Genomic DNA, 27,048 nt, shown 5'->3' with positions numbered 1-27,048 from the left:
TTAATTTTTTGTTTAGGCTAAATTAATTAGGTAGGTTTTCTAGAAATTTAAGCAACCAAGATTTGGTTTATGTCACGGAAATTAATAAAGACATGCCATTAACGTACACGATATTATGCATATTTTATATATATATATATATATGTTTTTAAGGACAACAAAAGTCAATAATTTTGTTTCTAATTACAGCTTATTCCATGTACAACAAATATATTAATTAAATAAAACAAAATTAAACAAAAAGAAATGATGGGCCGGGTATCACAAAGACCAAAACATATGCATAACTTATATGATCCGGACATGTAATAACTTATTCAAGGAAATGGGTAAATTAGTAATTATAAAACTTTATAGTTAAACTTTGACGAGATTTAACCGCAGCGGTAATTTTTTTTTCTAGCCGGCGTCAATAGTAAGCAGGCACTGCGTTGCTACCACGCTAATTTACCCGGAGTATCCATCAAATAAGGCGGTTAAAACCGGACGCTATAAATAATGTAGACTACTATTCGTGACCTCCAGAAAATTCCAACATTTCCCTCTTTGGTGTAATTTCTCAGTTTTCTCCTCCATTTTCTTTCTCTCTCTGCCTTCAGTCTTTAGTCCTTACAGATCGTCCTCTATGGCTGACGCCGCCGACACTGTGGCCACAGCGACCACCAGTGCCGCCGCGGAATCAGCGAGCAAGCCGAAAGCGGCGGAGCCAAAGCGGTGGGCCGACGAGGAAGACGACGTTCCTGAAGAGCCAAGTTCTTCCTCCGAGGGGAAAACCGTGGCGGAGCTTAACGTGGATGCATTATCCATTGATGAGAAGACCAACAAGTTCCTCGACGAACCCGAAGACTCCAACATCCGAGCCGTAAGATCTCTCTATCTGGATCTCTCCCACGCTGACAAATGTTTTCTCCCTTTTAGGTTTCTTTTTTATTTGGCATTTAATAGAATTAGCGTCTTTTATGCTGTGGTTTTGTGAGGAGCCTCATTAAAGCTTCAAACTGCAATCCAGATTTCAAATATTGCTGTATTGTAAGAATACTTACTAAATAAAAAGATTAGGGTTTTTTTTTGTGGAAAAACAATCACGTGAAGTATTTATATGCAGGTTTTTTGTTTGGCAAATTGAGAATCATTAAAATAAATCTATTTATTTATAGTTTTCTAGGCAGTTAAAATGATTATTGGCTTTTTTTTTTTTTTTATCTTCTGCCGAGACATTCGAAGAAGCAGAAAATATGGATAGATGGGAATAGGATGAAGTGAACCTTTAGTGAGTTAACTTGTTCAATTTGTTATCACTTTAATTTGACATCATGTAGTTGAAGAGGAGCTGAGATTGATATTGCAAGTTTGGGCTGGTCAGTCCGAGGGTTGGGATTTGGTCGCAGGTTTTGATTGGTTGCCTTTGTAACTTGATGTAGGTTACTTCGGGAGAAACTCCTTACACGTCAGCTAGTAGTTTTGAAGATTTGAATTTGACACCAGAACTATTGAAAGGTTTATACGTCGAGATGAAATTCCAGAAGCCTAGCAAGATTCAAGCTGTCAGTTTGCCCATGATATTGACACCTCCGAACAAGGATTTGATAGCTCAGGCACACAACGGGTCTGGGAAGACAACTTGTTTTGTGCTTGGTATGTTGAGTCGTGTTGACCCAAAATTTAAGGCTCCACAAGCTCTCTGCATTTGTCCCACAAGAGAGTTAGCAATCCAGGTTATTTTTAGCCTGCTTTCTTCCTTTTTACTTATAAATAAAACACTAGGTAGATTGCTTTGAAATTTAGTAAAGAAGTTTGATCTATTGAATGAATTGTGTGCAGAATATGGAAGTTCTTCAGAAGATGGGGAAGTACACTGGGATAACTGCTGAATGTGCTGTCCCAACAGTGATGAGCAGAGAGACGCCAACAGCAAAACGGGCACCAGTGCTGGCACAAGTAGTGATTGGGACGCCTGGCACAATCTTGAAATGGATTTCATTTAAGAAACTAGGTGTGAGCTTCTTGAAGATCCTTGTTTTTGATGAGGCTGACCACATGCTGGCTGCGGTAAATTTGTTACTTCTTTTGTTCATATATTTCTGATTAGAGAAATAAATATTCAGTGGCATACAAGCATTTAATTCATCTCATATTTTACGTGATGTGTTGCTTCCTTAGTCCTTGTAGCTTAAATTCTCAACTCAGCAGCATCTGCTTGTTGTTTCTATATCCAACTAATGTTTGCTAGTTCTTAAATTCCATATTTTGAGGGTACAAATTTTACGGGTTAAATTTATTTTTGCTGAAAGTATGGTTGGTTCTTAGTGTTTTTTTTTATATTGAACGTAAAAATGGTTTTCGCTGTTATCCATGTTCAGTTCCCGCTTGTATTTGAGAATGATGCGTTTGTTTCATTATTCTTTTGCTCCTTACCATCCACTTAAGAAGGGAAAAATAACATGATGTGTGTGCTTCATCACACTTTTTCTGCCTTGTGAATATGCTATCTTTTTAGTTATAGAAGAGAACTCATTGCTCTTTCAAATTTATTTTACTGCAGGATGGTTTTAGAGATGATTCGTTGAAGATAATGAAAAGTATTGAAAAAGTTAATTCTCACTGCCAGGTTTGTTAAACTAAGATTATGCTATGTGTTATTATTGAGCTTTTCTTCGTGGTTATATATTTTTTTCTTGTTGCCGAGGTTTGAGTTCTGTAATATTTGTTTTTAGTTCTCCTTTGTCAAACTGGAAAATCTGTTAATACTAGCTGGTAATTTTTGAAACCATACTGTTACTGATTAGACTTCTTCAGCTTTGTGTGAAAATTCTTCAAAAACACATGGACAAAAAATTATAACGGAAAATGCTCATCTGTTAGAATGGGAGAGCAATTATTTATATTAGTTTTTCTTTTTGATGCATTAGTTGGGCATGGTAGCACTTTCTCCCAGATAGTGCTCCTTTCTTTCCATTTCATTATTCATCTGCCTGCTGCTTGCTCATCATCCTTGATCAGCATGGTAATTGAGTTCAGATTCTTTATTTCTTTCCTGCATCTGGATGATGCTCATTTATCTTAGGTTGTTAACTTGGGATGCTATTCTCAATCTGAAACTTGTTTTTTTTTTTTTTTCCGATCTGTTCAAATTTCAAACTTGTTTCCAGGTCCTCCTTTTTTCTGCAACATTTAACGAGCTTGTCAAGGATTTTGCTTCAAGGATAGTAAAAAAAGACTACAATCAACTTTTTGTAAAGAAGGAGGAATTATCATTAGAATCAGTAAAGCAGTACAAGGTGTATTGTCCAGAGGAATTGACTAAGATTATGGTTATTAAGGACAGAATTATGGAACTAGGGGAAAATCTGGGACAGACTATAATTTTTGTTAGATCAAAACGGAATGCAAGCATGTTGCATAAGGCTCTAGTTGATCTAGGATATGAAGTTACTACAATTCATGGTAGTCTCAATCAAGAAGAAAGGGATAAGATAGTCAAAGAATTCAAAGACGGTTTGACCCAAGTTCTTATAGCAACTGATGTTCTGGCTCGAGGCTTTGACCAACAACAGGTTTTTCTTTCACATTATCCTGAATTTCTTTTCGTAGTAATTTGTCTACTTGGGTAGTGCTTCAGATTTGTAATAATTTGATCTGGTCATGATGTAGGTGAATTTGGTGATCAATTTTGATCTTCCAGTGAAACATACAAATCGGACAGAGCCCGACTATGAGGTGTACTTACACAGGGTTGGTAGAGCAGGGCGTTTTGGCCGCAAAGGTGAGTTTATGCATAAAAAATAGCAATTTGTATTTTCTAGTAGCTTTCAACAAATGTTGTGGACGAATTAGCTTGATTAATGACTAGTTATTGGTAGCAATGAGTCATCCCAAAGTTGATTATTTTTGGCTGTGGATGTGATAGTCTCAGAGAAACTGCTTAGTGCAATTTGAGATTTTTTTTTTTTTTTTTTTTTGGATCTCTACATCTCTGTTGGGGAAGAATGAGGAATATGATGTCATAATTGAGAACTAGTAGTATCCTTTATTATGATCCTGCAGGAGTGATGTTTTATTTGTTGATGGAATTGTGAATTGCCTGTGAATTTTTTGGTCCTACAGGAGCTGTATTTAACTTGTTGATGGATGATAACGACCAGTTGATCATGGGAAAAATAGAGAAGTATTTCGGAACTCAAATAACTGAGGTGATCTCCTAAACCCTTAACACATGAGTGTTATTTTTTTAATGAGCACATTGGTGCAAGGATGTCTGAGTGCTGATGGCAACTTATGATGATCTTGGCTCTTGATACTGCCATGGTGGTTGCAGGTGAGGCATTGGGACAGCGAGGAGGACTTTAAGGAGGCTCTGAGATCAGCGGGTTTGCTATAATGATAGTGATTTGCTTCTATGGCCTCGTATTGATGAAAGTTATAATATGTTGTTAAATTCTGTGGAGTTCTATAGTTGTTATGAATTGTTTTTGAGAAATAGGTGATGAAAAATTTGGAGTGAGGGAATGTAGCTTGGTTGACATGTGAGATTGGTAAGAAATTGAATTTAGGTATTAGTGAATAATACGTTATATTTGTGGAATCCAATTGAATTTTTGCCATCAAAACATTCTCAGCTGTGGTGTTAACATGACTTCAATTTATTTCCTAATTATATATATATATATATTATGATCAATAGAAAAATTAAAATTATAAATAGATCAAACGTCAACTTATGCAAATGGATATTGTTTCTCAAGTTTGCAAAAATTTCAGTATTTAGTGGGAATATGATCAAAAATTTTCTGAGTTTTTTTGGTAGAAAAAAAAATGTCATAATTACAAGAAAATTTTGTGACTTAAAACTACAGGTATTTTCCGTTTTTTTTTTTTTTTTTTTGAGAACAAATAAATATTAAATTTGTATTTATTTAAAAATAAATTATGATATTTTAAATAAATTATTAAAAATTATTATATATGTGATTTGAAATAAAATAGATATAGTTGATAGAATTCGATTGCATTATTAGTATAATTAGGAAAAAGACGTAAATTTGGGGTAAACAGTTATGAAATTATAAAATAATAATAGTACATGAAGACCATAAAAGAAATCTCCATGATCGTGGGCCTTACCTTTTATATATTAATTAAAGGGAGATGGATAGCACGTATTTTAGTTAGTGGCCTTCCACGTCTTTGTCACACACACACACACACACACATATATGTGGGTAAACAGAATTGTTATATATATATATATATATGTATATATTCAGAAAGAAAGGTGTTCATCGTCGATTTGTGCGAGTTTGGCAAACAGAGAGAGATCATCAACATGGCGGGCAAGCTAGTGATGTTAGTTGCAGCAAGTCTTGTGTTGCATTGCTGCAATTACGTTTATGCTATGAGCTTGACTGAGCCCAATCAGGTCATACACGTTACGGGGAAGGTTCTGTGTCAGGACTGTTCACAGTCCTATAACGAATGGATCCATGGAGCCAAACCAATCAAAGGTCATTATCCCCTTACCTCACTTCTCCTCCTCCTCCTCCACTTTTAAATAAGATTTTATGTGTTCTTATATTTGATGAAAATACAACAAATAAAATTCAAATTTGAGTGATGGTGATTATGGTCGGGATTCAGGTTGCAGGGTGAGTTTAACTTGCATGGACCAGAGAAAGAGAGTGATGTACTACGGAAGTGACGAAACCGACGAAGAAGGGCAGTTCGATTTGACCGTCGACAAGTATACCGATCCTAATTTCTGCTTCGCAAGGCTCCTTTACTCACCCGACCCGACTTGCAATGTTATGACCAACTTCGGGGGCGGCCAATATGGAGTAAAGCTGCTCAGACCCACCGCCATTTACCGGGATGTGATTAATTATATGATTGGCCCTTTTTATTACACTTCTCCCATGTGTGAAAAACCAGATATAACTGGGTCTGATTAAACTCTATTCCAACTTTTTTTTTGGGCAGTTTAATTACTGTTTTGTAATCTTGGGCAAACAGTTTTTATTTTCAATTCCTGTAATTTTGTTGCGAATATAATTGTTGTTAGTTTGGGCTATATAAGGTGTTGGATAATTAATAATTAAAATTGAAAGAATGAAAAATAAAATTACTTTAAAACCAACGCAACCTAATAATACTTTATTATTTTTTATTAAAATAATCTATATATCGCTCCAAGAAAATTCAGACAGGCGAGATGACCGCATCTCAAAAACCACGTTGCTCGATGTACAACTGACACGTGTTTGATCAACGTGGCACAACGTGATGGCCATAAGGTAGATTCCCACGGGTTGCCTACAGGCTCGGACCAGAACCCTCTCTCCACTCGAGTTTGGGAGCGGCGATTCGGCTCTTCCATGGCTACGGCTCATCTTGCGAGAAGGTCTCCCTCTTCATCGTCGTTCTTGGCTCTCGGGTCGGTGATTCAGAGATCAAAGACCGACATATCGTCTCCGGTGGCGGGCCATGGCGCGTCCAAACCTAGGTGGGCTTCGTCTTCTTCTTCTTCTTCTTCTTCTTCTTCTTCTTCATCATCATCATCATCGGTATCATCTTTGAAGCACGAGAAGAAGATGACTGAGCGTCTGTCTGCTGTGATAGATGCCGTCAATGACCGGAAGCTGCCTCCCGAGCTCCGTGGTCAACGCAACAACGTCAGGTTAGTATGTGTTTAAAATTGATATACTATGACCTCTTAAATTGATTGGGTCACATTGAAATTGAATATTAGTTCAATCCGAACCTTAGAATTGGGATTTTTCTAATAGTTTATTAGCATTTCCTACAATTTTTATGGTTTTTTTCCAGAGAAAGAATAAAATGAAGGAACCATCTTAACCATCTGGTCAATAGAATCCTGAGAATTAGCTGTTTGAGGGTTTGGTTAGTTTCCAAGATTGTGCTAGTCGAGCTCTGACTCCTCTACGGACTGTAATTTTCAATTAGAGCTAGGGATTGAATGGGAGTTGAACCAAGAGCAGCCTTCAAAACTCTAGAACAAAAATTCTCCTGCAGCCTGCTCATTATGAAGATCTAGAGCTAGGAATTTAATGGGAGTTGAACCAAAAGCAACCTTCAAAGACTCCAGAACAAAAAATCATCCTGCTGCCTGCTCATTACGAACATCTAGAGTGAGGGCTGATTCCCCTATTGTGTGATTTCACGATTTATCCCACTTACCGAATACCCTTCATCTCTTTTTCTTATAACCACATCTTCTTATAGTTAGTTGGTCTGTGGAGGTTAGGTAACTGCAAACAATTTGCTTGGCATTTCAATTCAAAGAAAGACATGAAGTTAGTTAATTGGCTGAGGTTAGGTAGTGAGAAGGCTCCCCAACCAAATTGCGGGGCATCTCAATTCAAAAGGCAATGGGGATTTCTACTTGTGGAGTAAGGTACTCATAAAATACAGCAGGATTCAAAAAGCTGAGGTTAAATTATTTACTGGGTCAACCTCTAAGGAAGCACAGGAGCATTTGAGTCTCATACGAAGGGGTTTGATGGCTCATGTGGCCTAAATGGCTAGAATCTGTTCATTCATTATGTTGGAAGGAGAAACCGAACATACTGTTATTTATTTTTCCTGGTGAGTGGTTTAAGCTCAGTACCTTCTTCTCTAATCTTTCCTTGTCATTGATCTTAATCATTTGCAGTTTCTTTGGTACGGTTAGTAGCAACAATACTCTAGGGCTTAATTTTATCTTTTGTTTAAGCGTGTTGTTATATGACAAGTTTCAACCGCATTGGATTTAAGTTTAGAGGGTATAAGCTGTGTCTTCAGCATTGGACCAGTACCTGCCGTACTTGTTGACTGACAATCCTGACATTTGATGTCCATTGTGATCACATAGGTCAGAAACTGATATTATCAGCGTTGTTGAACAAAGAATATGGCACTCCATGGAGGAAGGACAGTTTGAGAACCTACCAGGAAAGGGCAAACCATTGAACCTCGGAACTAATCCTCATGTAGACCCAGCGGAGGACACATTGTACAGAATTCTTTCCAAGAATGGATGTGCACCAGAGTGGGTTGAGTTGAACAAGGAGATCAGGAACAAAGCTTCTGAATGGCGGAAGGCTCTAAAGACAGCATGGTTGAGTAAGCGCAGTGGAGATCAATCCAAGTGGGATGAAAGTTTGAATGCATTAAAATCTCAGTTGCATGATATCAATGACAAGGTGAGCCCTTAATGAAATTAAAGTACTGTTTAGGAGGGTGTTTAGCTAAATCTATAAGCTGGTAAATATGAGTTTATGAATTTTTTAAGAGCATGTTAAAATGGTTTATGCTTTCGATAAGCTTCTATTATAAGCTATTTTAACAGTCTGACATTTTATTGCAGGTTTTTCGGTACAATCTGATTGTTCCTTTGGGCAGGCAGATGTTTGGATTAAAATGGGAAAAAGAATTAAGGCGAATAGAAGAGGATGAGAAAAAGCTACATGGATCAGAACAATGAGTTATGTTCTTGTTATATGTTTACACCATAGATATTTTGTAAAATGTAGATGATCGGTCACTTTTTCTTTTGGTTCTTGAGCAAGATCTATATCATATACACACACACACACACACATATATATAAATATGGGTCATATTCATCAAAGAAAAAAATGTCCAATATCGAGTTCAAATAGATGGCTCTAACTTGTAATCTTGTCGGGATGTATTAGGTTCTAAAGCATTTCTTTTGAAAATCAAGAGCAGGATTATGTATTTCTTTATTATTAAGAAGAGAGCTTTGAAGGCAGGATGGTGTATGGTTTAATTTTTTTTTTAGTTAAATGTGCTTAAAGCATATTTGGATTAGAAAATGTGATAAAATGCACGTTGATGTTGCTTAAAATTTGAAGTTTATAGTCTAAAAGGCTTCTCTCTCTTTTTTTTTTTTGTTTCTTTACATGTAATTTTAAGTCTATGATATATATTTTTCTGTTCGGTATACTCTTTTTAAAAATTGATTCACTAAGATACATCTTTTAATTAGATAAGCAACTAATTTTCTTGTCTAACTCGTTTTAACTAAAGTTTTTTAAATGTTGGGTTTTTGTTACGAAATACTATAATTTTTCAAACCTAGAAGATCAGATATAAATGGTAAGTTAAACACTTCAAATTTATAGTGATGAGCAAAATGCTTTCTGAGCTATGAAGTACCCAAAAAAAAAATTCAATCAATCAAAATTACTTTAATACATAAATGTTTTTTTTGTTTTCTATGAAAAGGGTAAAAGATGTATGTTGAAGAAGAATATCATTCAGCACATTTATAGATACTGAACCTTCATGGTCAATGTTGCACTCAAGTGGATGTTGTATGATTTTGCCAGGAATAACCAGAAGCCAATAGGTTCATAATATCAATCAAGACTTCGACCATGATGTAACGCAAAAGACTTTCTTTTTCCTGCAACTTCAATCTCCAAGAACTTCCCTTTTTTTTTTTTTCTTGCTATGGCTTTGGCATTTTCTTTGTTAATTCTAGTCTAGAAGGCAGCTTCGTTGAAATCAAGCTCCTCTATACATTGATTTGGATGACGTTCTCTCTTATACCTAAAGTACTTCTAGTTATGATTTTCTTTTTATCAGCTTCATGATCAAATGAATATGTAAAGAGTTTCTACCTAAAGGTCTAAAGAAGACCTCTTTACTGGTTTTCCAAATATTTTCCAAGACTTACTGAATAGTCTCAAATGATATTAATAACCTTGGATGATAGTATTTTACCTGGTATGGAGAGTTCTTACGTGTAGCTTTTATAATTTTCTGTGAGAATAATCGGCTCTTCCATACTGTAGTTTGTTGTTCTGCTTATCAGGAACTGCTCATTTAATGCTTACTGTAGCTTCGTTTTGAAGGCTGTTGTAGTTGCTTCTCCTCCTGCTCCTGCTTTATCTTTTTGCTTTTCATTCAAAGCTTTCTCATTATGGTTTCCTTCCTCAGGAACATACTGTCCTCTCGAACCCATTCTTAAATGCAAATAGAAGTTGTGAGAGAGACAAAATAGGGAGCCAAGCTTTAATTACGAAAGGATACATAAGAAAGGAACTTGCAAGGGTAGAAAACTCACTTTGGGAGAACAGGCATCATGCCCAGGACGATTCACCATTAAATCAATTCACAGTGTCTGGTTTACTCTAATAAACACATGTTATCTTCAATTTCCAAAGTAAGATATTATGAACGTGGAATTTGAAATGGCATCATGGGCAACAATCAGTTTGATCAGAAAGCTAAAATAAAAGAAGTGTGAAAGAAAATAAAATCAGAGCATACATGAAATATAACCAAATTGTATGCAGAACAGAAAGCAAAAAATAAAAAATAAAAAATAAAAAAAGAAAAGGTGCATTGGTTATATGGATTTCATACACAAACATCCAGAAACATTCTCAATATTCACGTATACATTGAATTATTTCTGCAAAACTACTTGGACTACCCAATCGATGATGTTTTAGCAGCAAGATGAATCAGAGCTCTTCGGTGATAAGTTGTACGGAGCTTCTTATACTTCTGTACAAAAGTCCCAAGATCTATCTCCCTATCAAGGAGCTGCCGGTGCAAGGCCTCTGATTCCTCTTCAGTCTTGTTCATTGACTCTGCGAACAATGAACTACACATGAGTTTCCACAAGTCAACCATGTCTAGCTTTAAAAATATAACATTGGATTATGCTCTTGCATACCTTGAAGTTTATGGAGAAGGGATACAGGGGAATAGAACTTTAAGATCTCTTCTTTTTGCCTTTCGAGCTCATTTAGTTTCTCCTGGGCAGCAGCCAACTCTGTTGTTCGGATTATTCTGCACTGTGAACCAATCAATAAAGAAAATGATTTCACCATCAGTATGTAGAACCTTGAAAAAATAATGAAAACAATCTTCAACACCCACTTGGGTTCTAAGTTCCATTATGCGTGGCTCCTTTTCCAGATTCTCTCCTGTTCAACAAAAAATATAATTGAGTAATCTACTTTTTCCAAAAACAAGTACATGTTCTCAAGTAAGGCTGAAACAACTCACTGGCAAGCTGCAAAGTTTCCTTGCGAAGTTCATCTCTTATCTGGTGATAGTTATCACAAAAAGTAGACACAATTATTCAGAAGCTGATTAAAAAAAATAAGCGACAATGAAATGCCTCAGAAAGTAAACTCTGGATTGACTCATATATACATGCAGCAAATCAATTATGAATCAATGGGACAATATCAAGAAGTTCTTAAGTTTCACCAAAAAGTTAAAGAATGAATAAACTATAAATTCATGATATGCTATTCCCAATCCCATGCATGAGATTCAGTCTTCTGTTATTTGAGTACCTCTATATCTAAACGCATGTGCTTGCATGAAAGAACCAGGTGGAGATTGGTCAGTTCCCCTTTTCTTCATCCAAGGAATTATACGGCAAAGGAAATCTATGAAGTGGTCATATTTTCAAATCTATTAGGATTATGCAAAATTATGGTATTCCAAGCATTCTGCCCAGGCAAGATTAAGGACCTTCAATCTCCCAAACTGTACAGGCTAGGGGACACATGACTAAGCAAGAAATTTTTGCGCCCTAAGTAATTATCAGAGCATGAGAACTATAAGACCTGAAGTACTGAGAGGACCAATGAAGAACCATTACAAGCATATTTCAAACTGGAAAATGGCAGTATAAAATGCACAAGCCCTCCACTTGTTGCTCAAGTTGCAGAGTACCAAAAGAAGTAGAGAGATTGCCAGTAAAAAATAAATTTCCTGTTTCTACAATGGCCAGCAAACAGTTCAAGAAGCAAGTACACCGTAAAATCTCAATTTACATATCTAGCATATATCTTTTAAGAGCCAGCAAAACAAATAATTCTTTAGAATAAAACTTTAAAGAATAAGGAAATAAGAAGGGGCATGTTAGCAACTTACATTGTTCTGAATCTTAACTTGGTCAAGAGAAAGCAAAAATTGATTGTATGCATCCTTGTCAGACAAAAGCTTCCGCAGCTCATCAACACTATATAGTTATTAAAAAAGAGAAAAAAGGAAATTGTGAGAAAACCATAAATGAACAAAGATATCTTGTACTAGAAGCAAAAGAATTCATTGATACTTTTCCACAAACTATTCATCCAAAGCAGAATATACAAAATTGTGACATTATAAAGCTGAAGTTTACAAAAGATCAAAGAAGGTCAATACAAGCTTGTCTCAAGAATTCTCTTTGCAAAATGGCACCCATCATCAATGCTTTGGAACTTTTCAGAAAGTCTAAAGTGAAAATAGAGAATATTTTAAGAGAGCCTAACCAACATGCAGATATTGTGTTACATTGTGAAACAAGAAGCAGAAAAGACAAAATTGAAACCCAAAAGATGACTGCATTAAAGAGACACGGTTTCAGGCATATAGAAAAGAAACCGGATTACTTTGGCATATTTGCTTTGTGGATAAACTTCATAAAACTTCCAAATAGAAAAAAAAAACACACATTAAAAGGAGCCAGTGATCATCGAAGCATAAAAAGTGAAAACAAACATAATCAACGAAAAGATTGTTGCAATTCATGGAATACAGAATTCTGAAATGCAATCAAGAAATATCACAACATTGCTTTCTGCATACAAAAGCAGTATATAATACTTCCATGATATAAGAAAACAGCATCAGTAAACCACAGCAAACGAAAAGGAAAAGATCATGAGAATATGCTTACTTTTTGTCCTTCAAAAGGGCAATAATGCCTGCAGCTTCAGAAGGTGAAACATGTGATGGGGATTGACCAGGTGTTGCAGGTCGAGAAGATGATCCTGTGGAGCTAGCTACAGAAGGTGGATACCAAGATTGTGAAGAAACTTCTTGAGGACGAGGTTGGGCTTGTTGCTCCTGTGAACCCCTGCAAAGAAAACATGATTGAGAGTCAAGAGTTTTGGGCAAAACAATGTGCAAGCCATGTAACAACGCAATGGCTTTCGGTTCCACAATAACAGTCAAGATTTCTGCATCCATTCTATTTCTAGACAAAACTCATAAAATATGAGGAATTATCATATAGTGTTGGACTACAATTCGATTGGATCCATTTGATTTTTCCTTAGAAAGCTACCAGTAGTTTTCTGTCATCTCTCAATTTTGTCGGAATCATCAGTGATATTTATAGAAAAATACTGGTAGTTTTCTCACAAAATGATAAAATTTCATGGGTTAAATATGCCATCAGTAACCCGGGACTGCAGAATAATTTCTCCAGATATTAATCTTAAATTGGATCAATATGACCTTGACTACTCCCAGGACTCCAACAGACGAACCGTTTATTAGGAAATACCATCAACAATGGGAAACAAATTAATGAAATAAATACCTACCAAAGTTTAGAATGAGCGAATAAAAAGCAAATAGGATCTCAATTATATTAGTTCCTCAGAAAAAGACCTCATTTGTAACACTGTTTCAGGTTCCGGCAAGGAAAAAAATGCACCTTCAACTTCCACCTCTAGTTTACACGATTCAGTTTCACATTAAGCAGGCGAACCCAATAGTAATGACATCAAAGTTCTAAATATGGATTATAAGTATCGCAATACGCGAATTCCCAAAAAATGGTGAAAAAGCAAGCTATATGATCATCAAAGCTACTAATTGAAAGTAATGTGAAATTCCACATATCCCAGAGACATTATGCTTACACAAAAAAAAAGTAGAACTTAAAATTTTTTAACAAGCCTTGATTTCAACTCAGACAAACCAAAATTCAGAAGAAGAGAGTGCGGACAGCATAAACACCCAAACCCTGCTCGATCTAAAGAAGCAAACAGCATAAATTCAGGTAGAGAAAATTAAAACTCGAAACACCAGAAAAATTCAACGAATTCAATGAAACGATTATGCAAAAGGAAGGAACAAAACGATTATGCAACAGAATGTAATCAAACAAAATCACTCATGGAAAGAGGAGTCTAGGGGGCGCACCAGAACTTGAACATAACTTGAAGAAATTATTGATCGACCGGTTAGAATTGCAGAAAATCCGGATTAAAAATAGAAACCCTAGACTTTTGAATCACCAGGCCGGGAAAGGGAAGAAAAAAGAAGAAGGAAAAACAATCGAACACGGTTGCCTGTGTTTTTCTTATTAATTAATACTGAACTCTTTTTCCTCTCAAGCAACCAGAAAGATGGAATATTGATTTGTGTCTGATTATGGTTGTGCTATTAGAACAGCTTGGTCCGGCTTCAATGAGGATGTACACGTGGCGCCGTCTGATTGGGTATTATACATGAGATGAAGGTTCGCTGAAGATCCCTGGAAACGACGGGGAATTGAACCGTTTTGAGATGTCAAGAACTCTAAGAAACCGAGAAGGCGCAAGGGAAGACCGTTTCTTGATGTGTAATGGGCCCAATTGGACCCACGTTCATATGGATCTTCTCTTGTCCTGAGGCCTATTTTTATTTTTTTTAATTTAAAAATTAATATTTATTCCTTTTCGAAATTAGAAATCATCGGAGCTTCGTAATGTAAAACTATTAATTAATTTTAATATAATTAAAATTAATATATAAATATAATTTTTTAATTTTTAAATTTTTATTTAATGTAAAAATAAAGAAAAATATGTGGAAAATGAAATTAAAAACAATTTTAAGAAAAAATGGTGAAAATTTGGATTCCGATAGTGTTTTTGAAAGAAAAATCAGAAATTAGATGTTAAAATGCAATTTAAGAAAATTGTGTCACGTAAGACGCTCAGTTAGCAGTCCTGACGAACCCGAACGCACCACGTGACAAGGCACGCTGACACGATGTCACGCGGGAGGTCATGCTGGCGATTCACATGCCCAAGATCGGACGGTCTAGATTTGTTCTCGCACACACGGACAGTTCGGATCCGTTCTCCATTTAAATACGATCGGACGGTTCAGATCCACTTCCTATTTAAACATGATCGGACAGTTCAGATCAAAACGCAATAAACGGTCCAAATTCACTTCCTATGTAAACGCGATCGGACGGTCCAAATCAAACGCGATGGACGACTTAGATTAAAATGAGATGGATATAAATAACCCTTTTCACACCAAATCCTAACCCTAGCCGCTAGACTCCCCCGCCGGAGAAGAAGAGTAAGTCACTAAGAAGGGAGTCGATCACCGTCTGCTGCCGCATTGGAGCCACTTCGGACTGCCAAAAGAGGTAAAAAAAAAATTTGTTTGCTCGAAATTCAATTTTGAACACCTCCATTGCCAAATAAGAGTAAAAAGACTATGGGTGAACCAAAAACCGCAGGCAAAACCAGGCGGCACCGTTGCGAGAAAAAAAAAATCGCTTCCAATGAGGCCCTTCTCGATTCCCATTTCGTATAATTTTTTTACTATTGTAATCACTATTCTTTTCTCTACAGGTTGACCGAAGGCCAACACCCAATCGCAAAGATAAGCCAGCAGAGCCACCACACTAGAAAACTTTACCGTAGGTAAGCTTCGGTTTTTCGATTTTTTTCGGCCAACCGAGTTCCCTTAACGTATTTTATCGCATGGATGGGTACAAAATCGGCCGAAAACGGCCCACCTAAGCCAAACCGCCACCGCGGACGGTGGTGCTGTCGCCGAAGCATGATGGAGCCGTCGTGCCGGAATTTCAATATTGGCCAAAAAGGGTTTCTAATACTAATTTTGAGTTTGTTGGGGGGTATTTTTAAGTACTTATATCGTGTTTTAATCTCTGACTGAAAATTTAGGGAACTCGGGGACTGCCAACAAGCACAACTAAAAGTTTAGCGTTCGGACACCAATTCGAGTAAGAATCCATCACCTTATTCCCTATTATGGAATTGAAGTTTAATTAATAATAATACGGTATTTTGTATAATTTAGAAAATATCTATAATTAAATATTACTATTTGTCGTGTTTAACTGATTGATTAATTTTATAGTTTCGAATGCATTATAATACACTAAAATTGGTACGATGATGCGATTGTATTTGCTAGATGCATGTATTACTTGTTTAATATGATTACAATTAAATTGGAAAACTAGAAATTAAAAGTAAACAGAAAATTGTTCGATTAAGTAAATGGATAAACGGTAGCCTTACTGAATATCCTAGGAGACGGTGGATGGACCGGGTACATAGGAAACATTACCATGAACGTTGTCTCATACCGAACGGGGTATCGAAAATTAATATTTTGGCGCTCATACCGGACGGGGTACGGAGACGATCCGTTTCACTCTCATGTCGAATGGAGTATTGAGGAATGGTATCTTGACACTCATACCAGTCGGGGTATGAGGACGGTTCGTTAATTGAAAATGAAAAATAAAAGGGTTCATGTGTCATGGGAACATCCCTGTGAACCCTCATGGATACTAGTAGACTGATAAAAGAGAAAGTTGTTGATGCCGACTGATTGCATATGAGATTATGATATTGTTTATGTTATTGACTCTATAGGTTAGTTTTGAAAATCTCGCTATGGTAAGTATGTAGTAAATGATTTTATTTATGATAAACGAATTTACTTAAATTAAGAGTTTCATTAGTTGTTTTTCATGATTTTTACCAATCTTCACTTCTGTGTCGGTGAGTAGCGTGATATTCTTACTGGATTAGTGTAATTCACTCTTTTATTAATCATTTTAGATCAAGACGACCAATGTCCAAAGTCAAATCCACAAGAGGGTTGCGAGTAAGATACCCATTTGTTTATTTTTCATTTATTTCTTTGAATTTTCATTATTTTCTTTAAAATGATCATTCTCGTAACCCTATTGATTAATCTGAATTATTGTATAAGTATTGTAAACTCTAATTATTTATTTCGCTTCTGTATTCAATTCATAATTTATTTTCATTCAAGTTCACGGACCATTATAAATTAATTTTTATTTTATACACATCTTATATTTTTAATATAGTTCTTATATATTTACTAATAATGTATTTAATTATTTATATTCAGATTGCACACAAAACTATAAGTTATACATGTCTTAGTACAAACTGAATAATAATATTATTTTTAGTAAATGTTGGTCTTCTGGAGATTATTTTTGGGAGAATCGTTACAAGTAAGAGAATAATCTCAAATTAAATGAATAATTTAGTTTATGGTTGATTGATTCAATAAATTTTATATATCCCATTAATATATGATATGGAATGTCCAATTTATATGTAATATTTCTTTGGAGGGTCCAGAGAAATCACAATTACAAATAAAGTATACAGATTGTGCAAAATGAAAATTTAATATAAATCTAAAGTAACAGATTGAATTAGACTTATAAAACAACAACGAAATAAATTTAAAATTTATTTACGTTTCTAATAATGAAAGTTCGATAGGAAGGTCAAAAGTTGACCATCACAGATCAGAACACTCAGCATTTGACATTTGGTGATTGGGTGATATTGCCCACCATTTGTAGAGAAATGCATGATTGATCCACTGGAACCTACAAAATTTCGATATTTATTAGAATCCACACACACACACACACACACACACATAGATATATGTAAATATACATATATGTATATGTACATATATATATATATAGTTTATTATATGGTTGATGAATGCTTACAAAGTGACCAGCTCCAAGAATCCAGTAGAAAAACAAGTTTTTATAGGATCTGCTAAATGCTTTTGTCGTTGTACCGTCACCTTCACAGTACAAAGGAGTACGATTCAAGCTCAAGTAAGTTTTCAGCCCATCCCATCTGAAAATATACAATGTGTATGTATATAATTTTATGCATGTAGATATAATTTAATAGCAGATAGAATATAAAACTCTATTTTGTACTATATTTAGTGTATATATAAGAAATAAAAGTACATCAAATGGGAATAATTACTTGAGCTTTTCAACCCATGCTTCTGCTCCTGTGGTTGAGAATATGACATCAAGCTAGAATGAAACAGTGATTAATTTTAATTATATGGTTTGAGTAATTAATTACAGTTAATTAAAATTAATGAAATCATATTGAACTGATGTAGAACTTACTTGTCCATTGTATATGGAGAGACATTAACACCTTTGGTTGGCTAAGAGCTCATCTCCAGTCATGGCAGGAAACACTGAGTGACCTTGTCCTCCCCACCTAAACTTATGTAACTAGTTAAGGTTCATGTATATAATATAGTATTTGACATAACTATTGTGTAAATATAAGTTGATGTATTATTACTAGTAACATATATTTAGATACCTACGTTACATTTAGAGGGATAATATGCAATTTGTTTTTGATAGGTCCATTCATAAAGTCGTAAAGATCTCTTACACATGAAGAAGTTGATTTCATCTTCTTCTTACTAAAAAAGTAATACATATTCATAGTAATTTCTATAAATTCTAGTATATTTGTTGTTGTTGTTGTTGTTGCAGTTTAACTGGATCATTGATACGATCAAGTATGAAGTTGTAGAAATCTTAAAATATTTATTTTTATTAATTGAATTTCAACATAACATATTGTATAAAAAAAATTATGTTTAACTAGTTTATAGTAATTAATTATCATTGATAGTTTAATAGTTCTATGAATTAAATTTCAAATAAAATAATTATACTTTAAAAAATTTGGAATTAGATTAATAACCCGCCATTACTATGGTCAAGAATTACACCCTCAAGATCACTCCATGTATAAATAGCATCTTCATATTTACCATTAGCAAGCTGCTGCTGCTGAATATCTAGAGCTAATCTGTCGGAGCAAACTGGGTTAATGTTTGAGTCCTTTACAATAATAGATATATATATATATATATGTTTAGGTAAATGTGGAGCAAACATATACATATGTATATGTGTTTTGATTTTATAAAATTAAAATAAAATCGGATAGAATTTATATGATTACCTCCTAGTTGAAGTTTTATTTCTCTAGCATGAACAGTTTTAAAAATCGATGATCCAAGAGTTGACAATGAATTTTCCTACGTAAGATTCTGCAATAATATACAAAGGAGCGTTTCGAAGGTATTGATCTCCATTAACGGCTCCTTCAACACCTTCAACAATGATGTTTAATCCGCCGCTGCATCTTCATCAGTTTTCACTACTGATTTCACTATAACGAAAAGAGAATGTGCTTCCATGGAAGATCAATGTTGCTAGGTTAATTACTTCTCACGACTGATATTAATTATAAGAATTTTGTTTCTTAAGGAAAATAATAACAATTTGACGATAATTTCAAAGAAGAAAAACATCCAAATAACAAGACATATACATAGATATATATTATATGATGATTTTTTGAAGGTCACCAACAAAATTACACTTCAAATAGATCGATTCGACTGTTCCTTCAAAAGACCCGTCAACTGCATATATTGGTCTTGGGCCTGTAAACGAAGGCTTAAAACGACATCGTTTGAATTCAATTAAGAATCTCGTAAGTACAAATTTATTTTAGTATATATTTAATTAAATTAAACCGAAAAAGCCGAAGCTGGGTTGATGGGTTATAATCAATGATGTTACTCACTAACCGCTCCCAATTTCTTGTGTTCCTAAATCCACGTGTTTGAAATTACATGTGCGGGAAAAAGTTACAGCATTCCCTTAAATCAATCTTATAATATTATAAAATTAAGCGATTGATAAATTTTATAATATGATTATATATATAATTATTATATTTTCATACGTACATTTTTTTCAACAAAATTTTAATACGTACCCTTTAAGTGTAATAAAATAAATAAATAAATAAATGATTATAAAATAAGTGTATGTATGTATGTATATGTAATGTACGTATGTCTGTCTTGATTTGGATTAGCGTGCAATATCAAACAAGGCCTATAAGTCTAGGGGTCACCGGCTAGTAGCTTGTAGGGCATTAATTTAATTTCTCCAATCAAAAGTGATCATTATTATCAAGTTGACTTTACTTACATAAATTATATACGTGTTAAAAATAATTCATTAATAAAATTTATTATTTTATAAATATATTATAATATAATATTTACTTATTAATAATATTTAATTTAATAAAATTTATAATTTAATATTTTAAAATTATAATAATTAAAATATTTGTATTAAATTTAAAAATTATATATTTAAATTTAATTGATGATATAAAATTTATTATTTTATGAATATATTATGAAATAACAATAGTTAATTTATAATATTTGATTTGATTAAATTTATAATTTAATTTATAAATATATTATTGAAACTGTAATAATAATTTATTAATTAAAATTTTTATTTTATACTTAAATACTATAAATTTAAACATTAATTATAAACATAAAATATATATTTTTATAAATGTATTATAAACTATTGACTTTAACTTATTAATACATAATTGTATACAGTAGCATATTATAGCAGCTTGTGTCCATAAATATATGTATACACAGATAAAGAAAGAGGATGATGTTAGAGTACGTAGTAACATTGAAACTTTGGACATGCGTATCACATGGCACGTGTTTTGTACTCTTCCTATAACTTTTTAACAGAACATTTAGTCTCATTCACTCATGATTTTCCGTGGTCCCAAACACGACCTAATTCTTTTCTTTTTTTTTTTTTTTTTTTTTTTACTTCAATTTTATGTAAAGTTAAATATTTTTTAATTTTAAATTATCAATTATATCTATTTATTAGATAAATATTTGCTCATTATTTATTCTGTTTTTTTTTTTTAATCATCCAAACATGTAATGAATGGTGAGACTTTATAGTACTTTGAATGAAAATATAATATATTTTTACTATTAATTTTTTAAAAATTAAAAGTATAGAAACAAAAATGTATCATATTTTTCATATTGTATTAATAATAAAAATATAAATTCACACACGTATAATTTATATAAAGAATTAATTAAAATAAATATGTAAGAAAATGGAGGACCACATGACCCGTTAGTAGACATGACACAGAGTTGGAAATACGATGACCCTTTTGAAGTTTCAAAGTTAGAAATGGACGGTATTCCTCAATTTCTGGAAATAAACTCCTCCTTACCATATTATGCTATCTGTGAAATCCCCATTTTACCCCTAACAAAATCAACTCTTTACCGCGTTTTAGATGGGCACCTGTGACATTCTGAATAATTAATATTTATTTAAAACAAAAATTCAGAAAGTAAAAACAGTATGATTACGAATTAATTAGTTAATTAATTACGATGTGTGTGGAACATGCAACACATCATTAGTGAGATCTTACAACTCTAAAAGGGTTTTGATACGATTCACATTTCCATATAATTGCCAGCCTATTGATTCCTAGTTTCCTAAACAATAAAACAAGAAACAACAAAATCCTAAATTCATCCCCTAATTTACTAACTCTCTGTTTTAATCATTCCAATTAATTATACTAAATCAATAATAAATCAATCAATTAATTCAACCATCATCACTTATTCCCACTTTCGTAAAAAGTCAAAATAATTATTTTAGAAAGAGAGATAAATTAATACATAATTGTTTTATTTTTAAGATACATTAATCATATTATATAAAATTTATAAAATCATGTTTATTTTTGAAGTACCTAATAAAATTTATATTTTTAATACAAATACATGCTAATAATCAATATAAATAATTTTTATTTTTAAATTAACTCATGCAGACGAATAATCTGACTCAAATATATAATATTTTATAGATGAAGGAGTAATGTTGTAGCTACTTTAAAAAACTTTTTATATAACGGATAAAAGAAAAAAAATTTCTTCTTCCAAGAAAAATTAGTAATATAAACTCTACTTTAAGTTTTTATTTTTATTGTTGTGTCTTGAATTTTGAGGATATTTATTTATATTTTGATGATAATTTATTTGCATTTGTTTTGCATTTATCATGAGAAATATTTGATATATATCTTATAGAGTTTTTATTTATTAAGAACTCTGGTTGTAACGCCCCGTTTTTTTTTTCTTTAACGGCGTAATTTAAGACAATCCCATGACCCAACACGTAAGTCTCATGCCAAATCAATCACACACAGAGAAAACTTATCCACACTTTATTATTCAAACCTAGTGTAAACTTACAATCCTACATACACATCACATGATAAGACAGTCTCATAAACCTCCAGGAGACATTATCCATACTAACATAAACTTTTACACACTACAATCCGCCCACAAAGAAAATCTTTGCCCTGTGGCGCTAAAGACTAGGCTCGGAAACCAGAAACTCAGATCCCGTCTTTATCCCTACTTCATCTGTTAATGATAAAAAGTGAGTTCACATAACTCAATACGGTAAAAAAAATCAAGTTACAGGTATAATATGCAACAACAAAAAATTCAGTGTGTTTATGTGCATTTCATCTACACAACCTAAGTCCTGCCTTAACACCACTCTAAAACTACACCAACCCAAATTGTCCCGGTAAGTTAGTTATATTGCATACCAAACGTGACCGCCTTCCGAAGTCACACCATGAGCACACATGTTCTCAACCATCACCAACATCGGCGACCAATACTCAATCTTCTACCTCTCAACCCTAATAGACCACACACACACACACAAATATCATTCTCTCGCGTCACCAACATCGGCGACCCAACCCCTTGCCCGTTGGGGTCTCCCGACCATCATCACTATCAACGATCAATCTATTCTTTCTAGATAGCGACATCAATATCGGTATTGTAACGGCCCCGAAAATTTAAATGAAATTATGTATTAAAAATCTCAAATGCGGAAGCGTAATAAAAATCTTGATTAACATCACTTACACAATAACCAAAACGTACTCAAAACATGAAGGAACAAACTAACTAAAAGAGATACTCGAAATAAAAACTATAAATATAACTATGAAGTCTTTAGGCGTCCCCTTCGCCGTCTTCCTGCAGAACGGGCTCGGGAACAACGTCTTCCTGATCTGAAATGGTTAAATAAGGGATGAGCTACACTAGCCCAGTAAAAACATCACACTATCTCACCGCCACGGAAGTAAATGTGGGTAGAAAAAAAAAATGACAAATGGAACATAATTTATAACGAACTCGTTTATTAACATAAAAACTTTTACTGTCCACTTATCTCGATGAGATCCATGAAAATAACATATGAAAACAATAACCTTATAATATCATGAAATCATACACACTTTATAACATAACACATATCATACCTTTACATTTCAATCATCAGAAAATAGATTTCCTCTTTTACCAGCATACTAGTATCCCTGGAGATCCATAGGGGGTCCCCGCTATACGTGAACCATTGACATTTACAACTTGATTTCAGGGCCGTCCCCATATCCTGTCCGGTATGGGCGCCAAAACCATGAACCTCAATACCCCGTCCAGTATGAGGGTAAAACGGGCCGTCCCCATACCCCGTCCGGTATGGGCGCCAAAACACATGAGGTCTCCATACCCCGTCCGGTATAAGAGACCACGTTCCCGGTAGGATTCTCTACGGACCCGGTCCGTCCACCATCTCTCAGGATATCTAGTCGAGCTGTCCACATTATCGATTTATCAATTTACATAACCCTTTTGTCTTTTTCCTTGATCTCAATCATCCAATCACACACAATATGTAAACTAGTAATGGACACCAGACAAGACAACACAGTATCGGGTTCACCATAATACAAACCATAATGAAAGAAACCATGATTCATGCATACGAGACCATAACAAAATTACATCAAACATCATACTGCATTTAATATTGAAAATTAGATCAAACAATACAGACCAACACTGTATCAGACTCAGACTTCATTGGCAACCTAAATTAATTATACATCTATCAGACTCGCGCACACAGACAGCGCGGATTTGTTCCCTCCCTAAACACGATCGGACGGTCATATTTAAATGCGATCAACAACCTAGATTCACTCCCAATTTAATCACGATCGGATGGTTCAGATCAAAAGTGATAGACAGTACATATTTAAAGGAGGACATATATAAATAACCTTCTTCATACCAAATCCTAACCCTAGCAGCCAGACACCCTCGCCGGAGAAGAAGCCCCAGCCACCGGGAAGGAGAGCCACCACCACCCGCTGCCATGCTGGAGCCACTTCCGACCGCCAAAAGAGGTAAAAACTTCCTCCTCAGGACTCAATTTTAAACACCACCATAGCCGAATTGGAGCAAAAAGATCTATAGATGTATAATTGATTAAGGTTGCCAATGGAGCCCGAGTCTGATATAGTGTTGGTCTGTATTGTTTGATATAATTTTCAGTATTAAATGCAGTATGATGTTTGATGTAATTTTGTTATGATCTCGTATGCATGAATCATGGTTTCTTTCATTATGATGAACCCAATACTGTGTTGTCTTGTCTGGTGTCCATTACTGGTTTACATGTTGTGTATGATTGGATGATTGAGATCAAGAAAAAAGGTAAAAGGGTTATGTGAATTGATGAATGGATAATGTGGACAGCCCGACTAGATATCCTTAGAGATGGTGGACGAACCGGGTCCGTAGGGACCTACGGGGAACGTGGTCTCTCATACCGGATGGGTTATGGAGACCTCATGTGTTTTGGCGCCCATACCGGACGGAGTATGGGAACGGCCCGTTTCACCCTCATACCAGACGGGGTATTGAGGTTCATAGTTTTGGCGCCCATACCGAACGGGGTATGGGGACGGCCCTGGAATCAGATTGTAAATGTCAATGGTTCACGTATAGCGGGGACCCCCTATGGATCCCCAGGGATACTAGAAGGTTGGTAAAAGAGAAAATCTGTTTTCTGATGATTGAAATGTAAAGGTATGATATGTGTTATGTTATAAAGTGTGTATGATTTCATGATATTATAAGGTTATTGTTTTCATATGTTGTTTTCATGGATCTCACCGAGATAAGTGGACAGTAAAGGTTTTTATATTAATAAACGAGTTCGTTATAAATTATGCTCCATTGGTCATTTTTTTTTCTACCCACATTTACTTCCGTGCCGGTGAGATAGTGTGATATTTTTACTGGGCTGGTGTAGCTCATCCCTTATTTAACCATTTCAGATCAGGAAGACGTTGTTCCCGAGTCCGTTCTGCAGGAAGACAGCGAAGGGGGCGCCTAAAGACTTCATAGTTATATTTATAGTTTTTATTTCGAGTATCTCTTTTAGTTAGTTTGTTCCTTCATGTTTTGAGTACGTTTTGGTTATTGTATAAGTAATGTTAATCAAGATTTTTATTACGCTTCCGCTTTGAGATTTTTAATACATATATTTCATTTAAATTTCCAGGATCGTTACAGACATCCAGATCCTGATCTACAAAAGGATTGCGAATAGGACGTTTAATTGATTACTTTCCATTTATTTCTTTGATTTTTCGTTGTTCTTCTAGAATAATCATTCCCGTCGTCCAATTAGGTATTCTGAATTATTGTATAAGAAATGTAAACTCTAATGTTATTATTTCACTTCCGCATTCAATTTATAATTTATTTTTTTTATGTCCCGGGTTGCTACAGCTAGTCTCTCTATAAGTCGAATCACGTAAAATATTTATGTTTTTTTCTTTCTGCATTTACTTTAGCATGATTGTACATATTCAGAGATTAATTTTCCTCAATAATTTTTAATTCGTTTTATGCTTTTATTTATTTTATATTTATTTAAGTCGTTTTTAATTTAAAAATTAGCCTTTCTCTTTCCAAAAAAAATAATCCAATTGTCATATTCGTATAAAATATTGTAATTAATTATTAATGCTAATTTGTAAAAATTAAGTGAGTGGTTTTTTTCTTTATGGATTTAGGTTTAGTCATATGAAAATTGTGAAGTAGTTCGTATCACATGTATTTTTCAACTATATACATATATTTAAATATGTTAGTGTATATATATAATTACAATTATTAATATATATATATATATATATATATATATTATATCTATGAAACGAGATAAGATCATCTTGCTAGCTCGAGCTTAATTTGATCATGTTCTGATCGTGACATCTTTTATCACTTTCTATATCTCTATACATATATATATATATATCTCTATATGTATAAGCTTATATGAATTTTAGAATTATAAAAGATCTTATATTCGAGGTTGTAAGATTTGGTCATGATCAAATATAAGGTTAGCTGCCCTCCCTCTAAATCTAAAAGCAATTCGAGTATCAATGTACATACATATACATATATATGTAAATTTCAAAATTGTTTTCCTTCGTCACACTAATTAATTAAAAGAATGATATACCGTAAATTAATATTTCAAAGTATATTGGCAATTATATATAATATTGAATATAGATATATCAATTAATAGTTTTGTATTTTAAATTAAGCTGGACAAATAAATAAAACTCTTGATTAAAAAAAAATATTTTTTTGTTAAAAAATGAAAAATATTTTTTTTTAAAAAAATTATTAATTAAATAACTACATGTACATTAATATAATATAATTCTTCAAAATGATATAACAATTTTACATATCAATTTAAATTAATAATCTTTTATAAAAATATAAAAATAAATTTTTATTAAAATTTTATTAATTAAATAAATATATATATATACACTGATGATAACATAATTTTTTTATAGTAATAATTAAAAGATATATAGTCAAATTTAATTGACAGTCTCTCATAAATAAATTGAAGTGCTGACCAATCACATAAAATTGGTTGGTACTTTTTATAACGTAACAATATGTATGTATGTATGTATGTATATATATATATATATAATTATTTATATACATGTATGTATTTAGTGAAGAAAAATAAAGTATGAGGAATAGGGTGCTGCTAAAGGGGATTATGATGCGATACTAACCAACATCATTGGTTTGATTAGTACTAATTATAAGGATTATATAATTGACCCAAAATTGGAACTTACCACCTTTATATGACTGCATGGACATACTTGTAATGGCATTTAGAAACCTAAAGATCATAATATATATATACATGGAGATACATACACACAGATCATTTATTTGCAGAGCTGGATCCCACTTGAGCACTGTTTGGATGGCAAATGCCGGCAATTCGACAAAATAATAATTTAAAGT

The 27,048-nt window shown here is 33.6% G+C and overlaps 4 protein-coding genes across 4 annotated transcripts; 3 read left to right on the top strand and 1 right to left on the bottom strand.

Annotated features, from left to right (window-relative positions):
• Window positions 1-509: 509 nt before the first annotated feature.
• On the top strand, window positions 510-4,607 carry LOS4 (P-loop containing nucleoside triphosphate hydrolases superfamily protein). The gene is made up of 8 exons (XM_022053051.2): window positions 510-862; window positions 1,422-1,715; window positions 1,822-2,049; window positions 2,543-2,608; window positions 3,150-3,554; window positions 3,652-3,763; window positions 4,105-4,190; window positions 4,316-4,607. The coding sequence occupies exons 1-8, from the start codon at window positions 626-628 to the stop codon at window positions 4,376-4,378; spliced, it is 1,491 nt and encodes a 496-aa protein (XP_021908743.1). The 5' UTR covers window positions 510-625; the 3' UTR covers window positions 4,379-4,607.
• Window positions 4,608-5,008: 401 nt separating this feature from the next.
• LOC110822647 (Pollen Ole e 1 allergen and extensin family protein) lies at window positions 5,009-6,130 on the top strand. Its single transcript, XM_022052807.2, has 2 exons — window positions 5,009-5,501; window positions 5,635-6,130. The coding sequence occupies exons 1-2, from the start codon at window positions 5,081-5,083 to the stop codon at window positions 5,943-5,945; spliced, it is 732 nt and encodes a 243-aa protein (XP_021908499.2). The 5' UTR covers window positions 5,009-5,080; the 3' UTR covers window positions 5,946-6,130.
• Window positions 6,131-6,255: 125 nt separating this feature from the next.
• Window positions 6,256-8,767, top strand: LOC110822648 (Tetratricopeptide repeat (TPR)-like superfamily protein). Its single transcript, XM_022052809.2, has 3 exons — window positions 6,256-6,670; window positions 7,865-8,195; window positions 8,360-8,767. The coding sequence occupies exons 1-3, from the start codon at window positions 6,369-6,371 to the stop codon at window positions 8,474-8,476; spliced, it is 750 nt and encodes a 249-aa protein (XP_021908501.2). The 5' UTR covers window positions 6,256-6,368; the 3' UTR covers window positions 8,477-8,767.
• A 1,500-nt stretch (window positions 8,768-10,267) lies between these two features.
• Window positions 10,268-14,195, bottom strand: VPS37-1 (Modifier of rudimentary (Mod(r)) protein). The gene is made up of 7 exons (XM_022052806.2): window positions 13,966-14,195; window positions 12,710-12,889; window positions 11,923-12,010; window positions 11,041-11,080; window positions 10,912-10,958; window positions 10,706-10,826; window positions 10,268-10,619 (listed from the first exon to the last, which is right to left on the bottom strand). The coding sequence occupies exons 1-7, from the start codon at window positions 13,977-13,979 to the stop codon at window positions 10,456-10,458; spliced, it is 654 nt and encodes a 217-aa protein (XP_021908498.1). The 5' UTR covers window positions 13,980-14,195; the 3' UTR covers window positions 10,268-10,455.
• Between the last annotated feature and the right edge of the window lie 12,853 nt (window positions 14,196-27,048).

This window comes from Carica papaya, chromosome 8, assembly GCF_054855325.1.
Source record: "Carica papaya isolate Zhongbai chromosome 8, ASM5485532v1, whole genome shotgun sequence".
NCBI classification, from domain to species: Eukaryota; Viridiplantae; Streptophyta; class Magnoliopsida; order Brassicales; family Caricaceae; genus Carica; species Carica papaya.
This window is presented reverse-complemented; position numbering and strand designations above follow the sequence as displayed.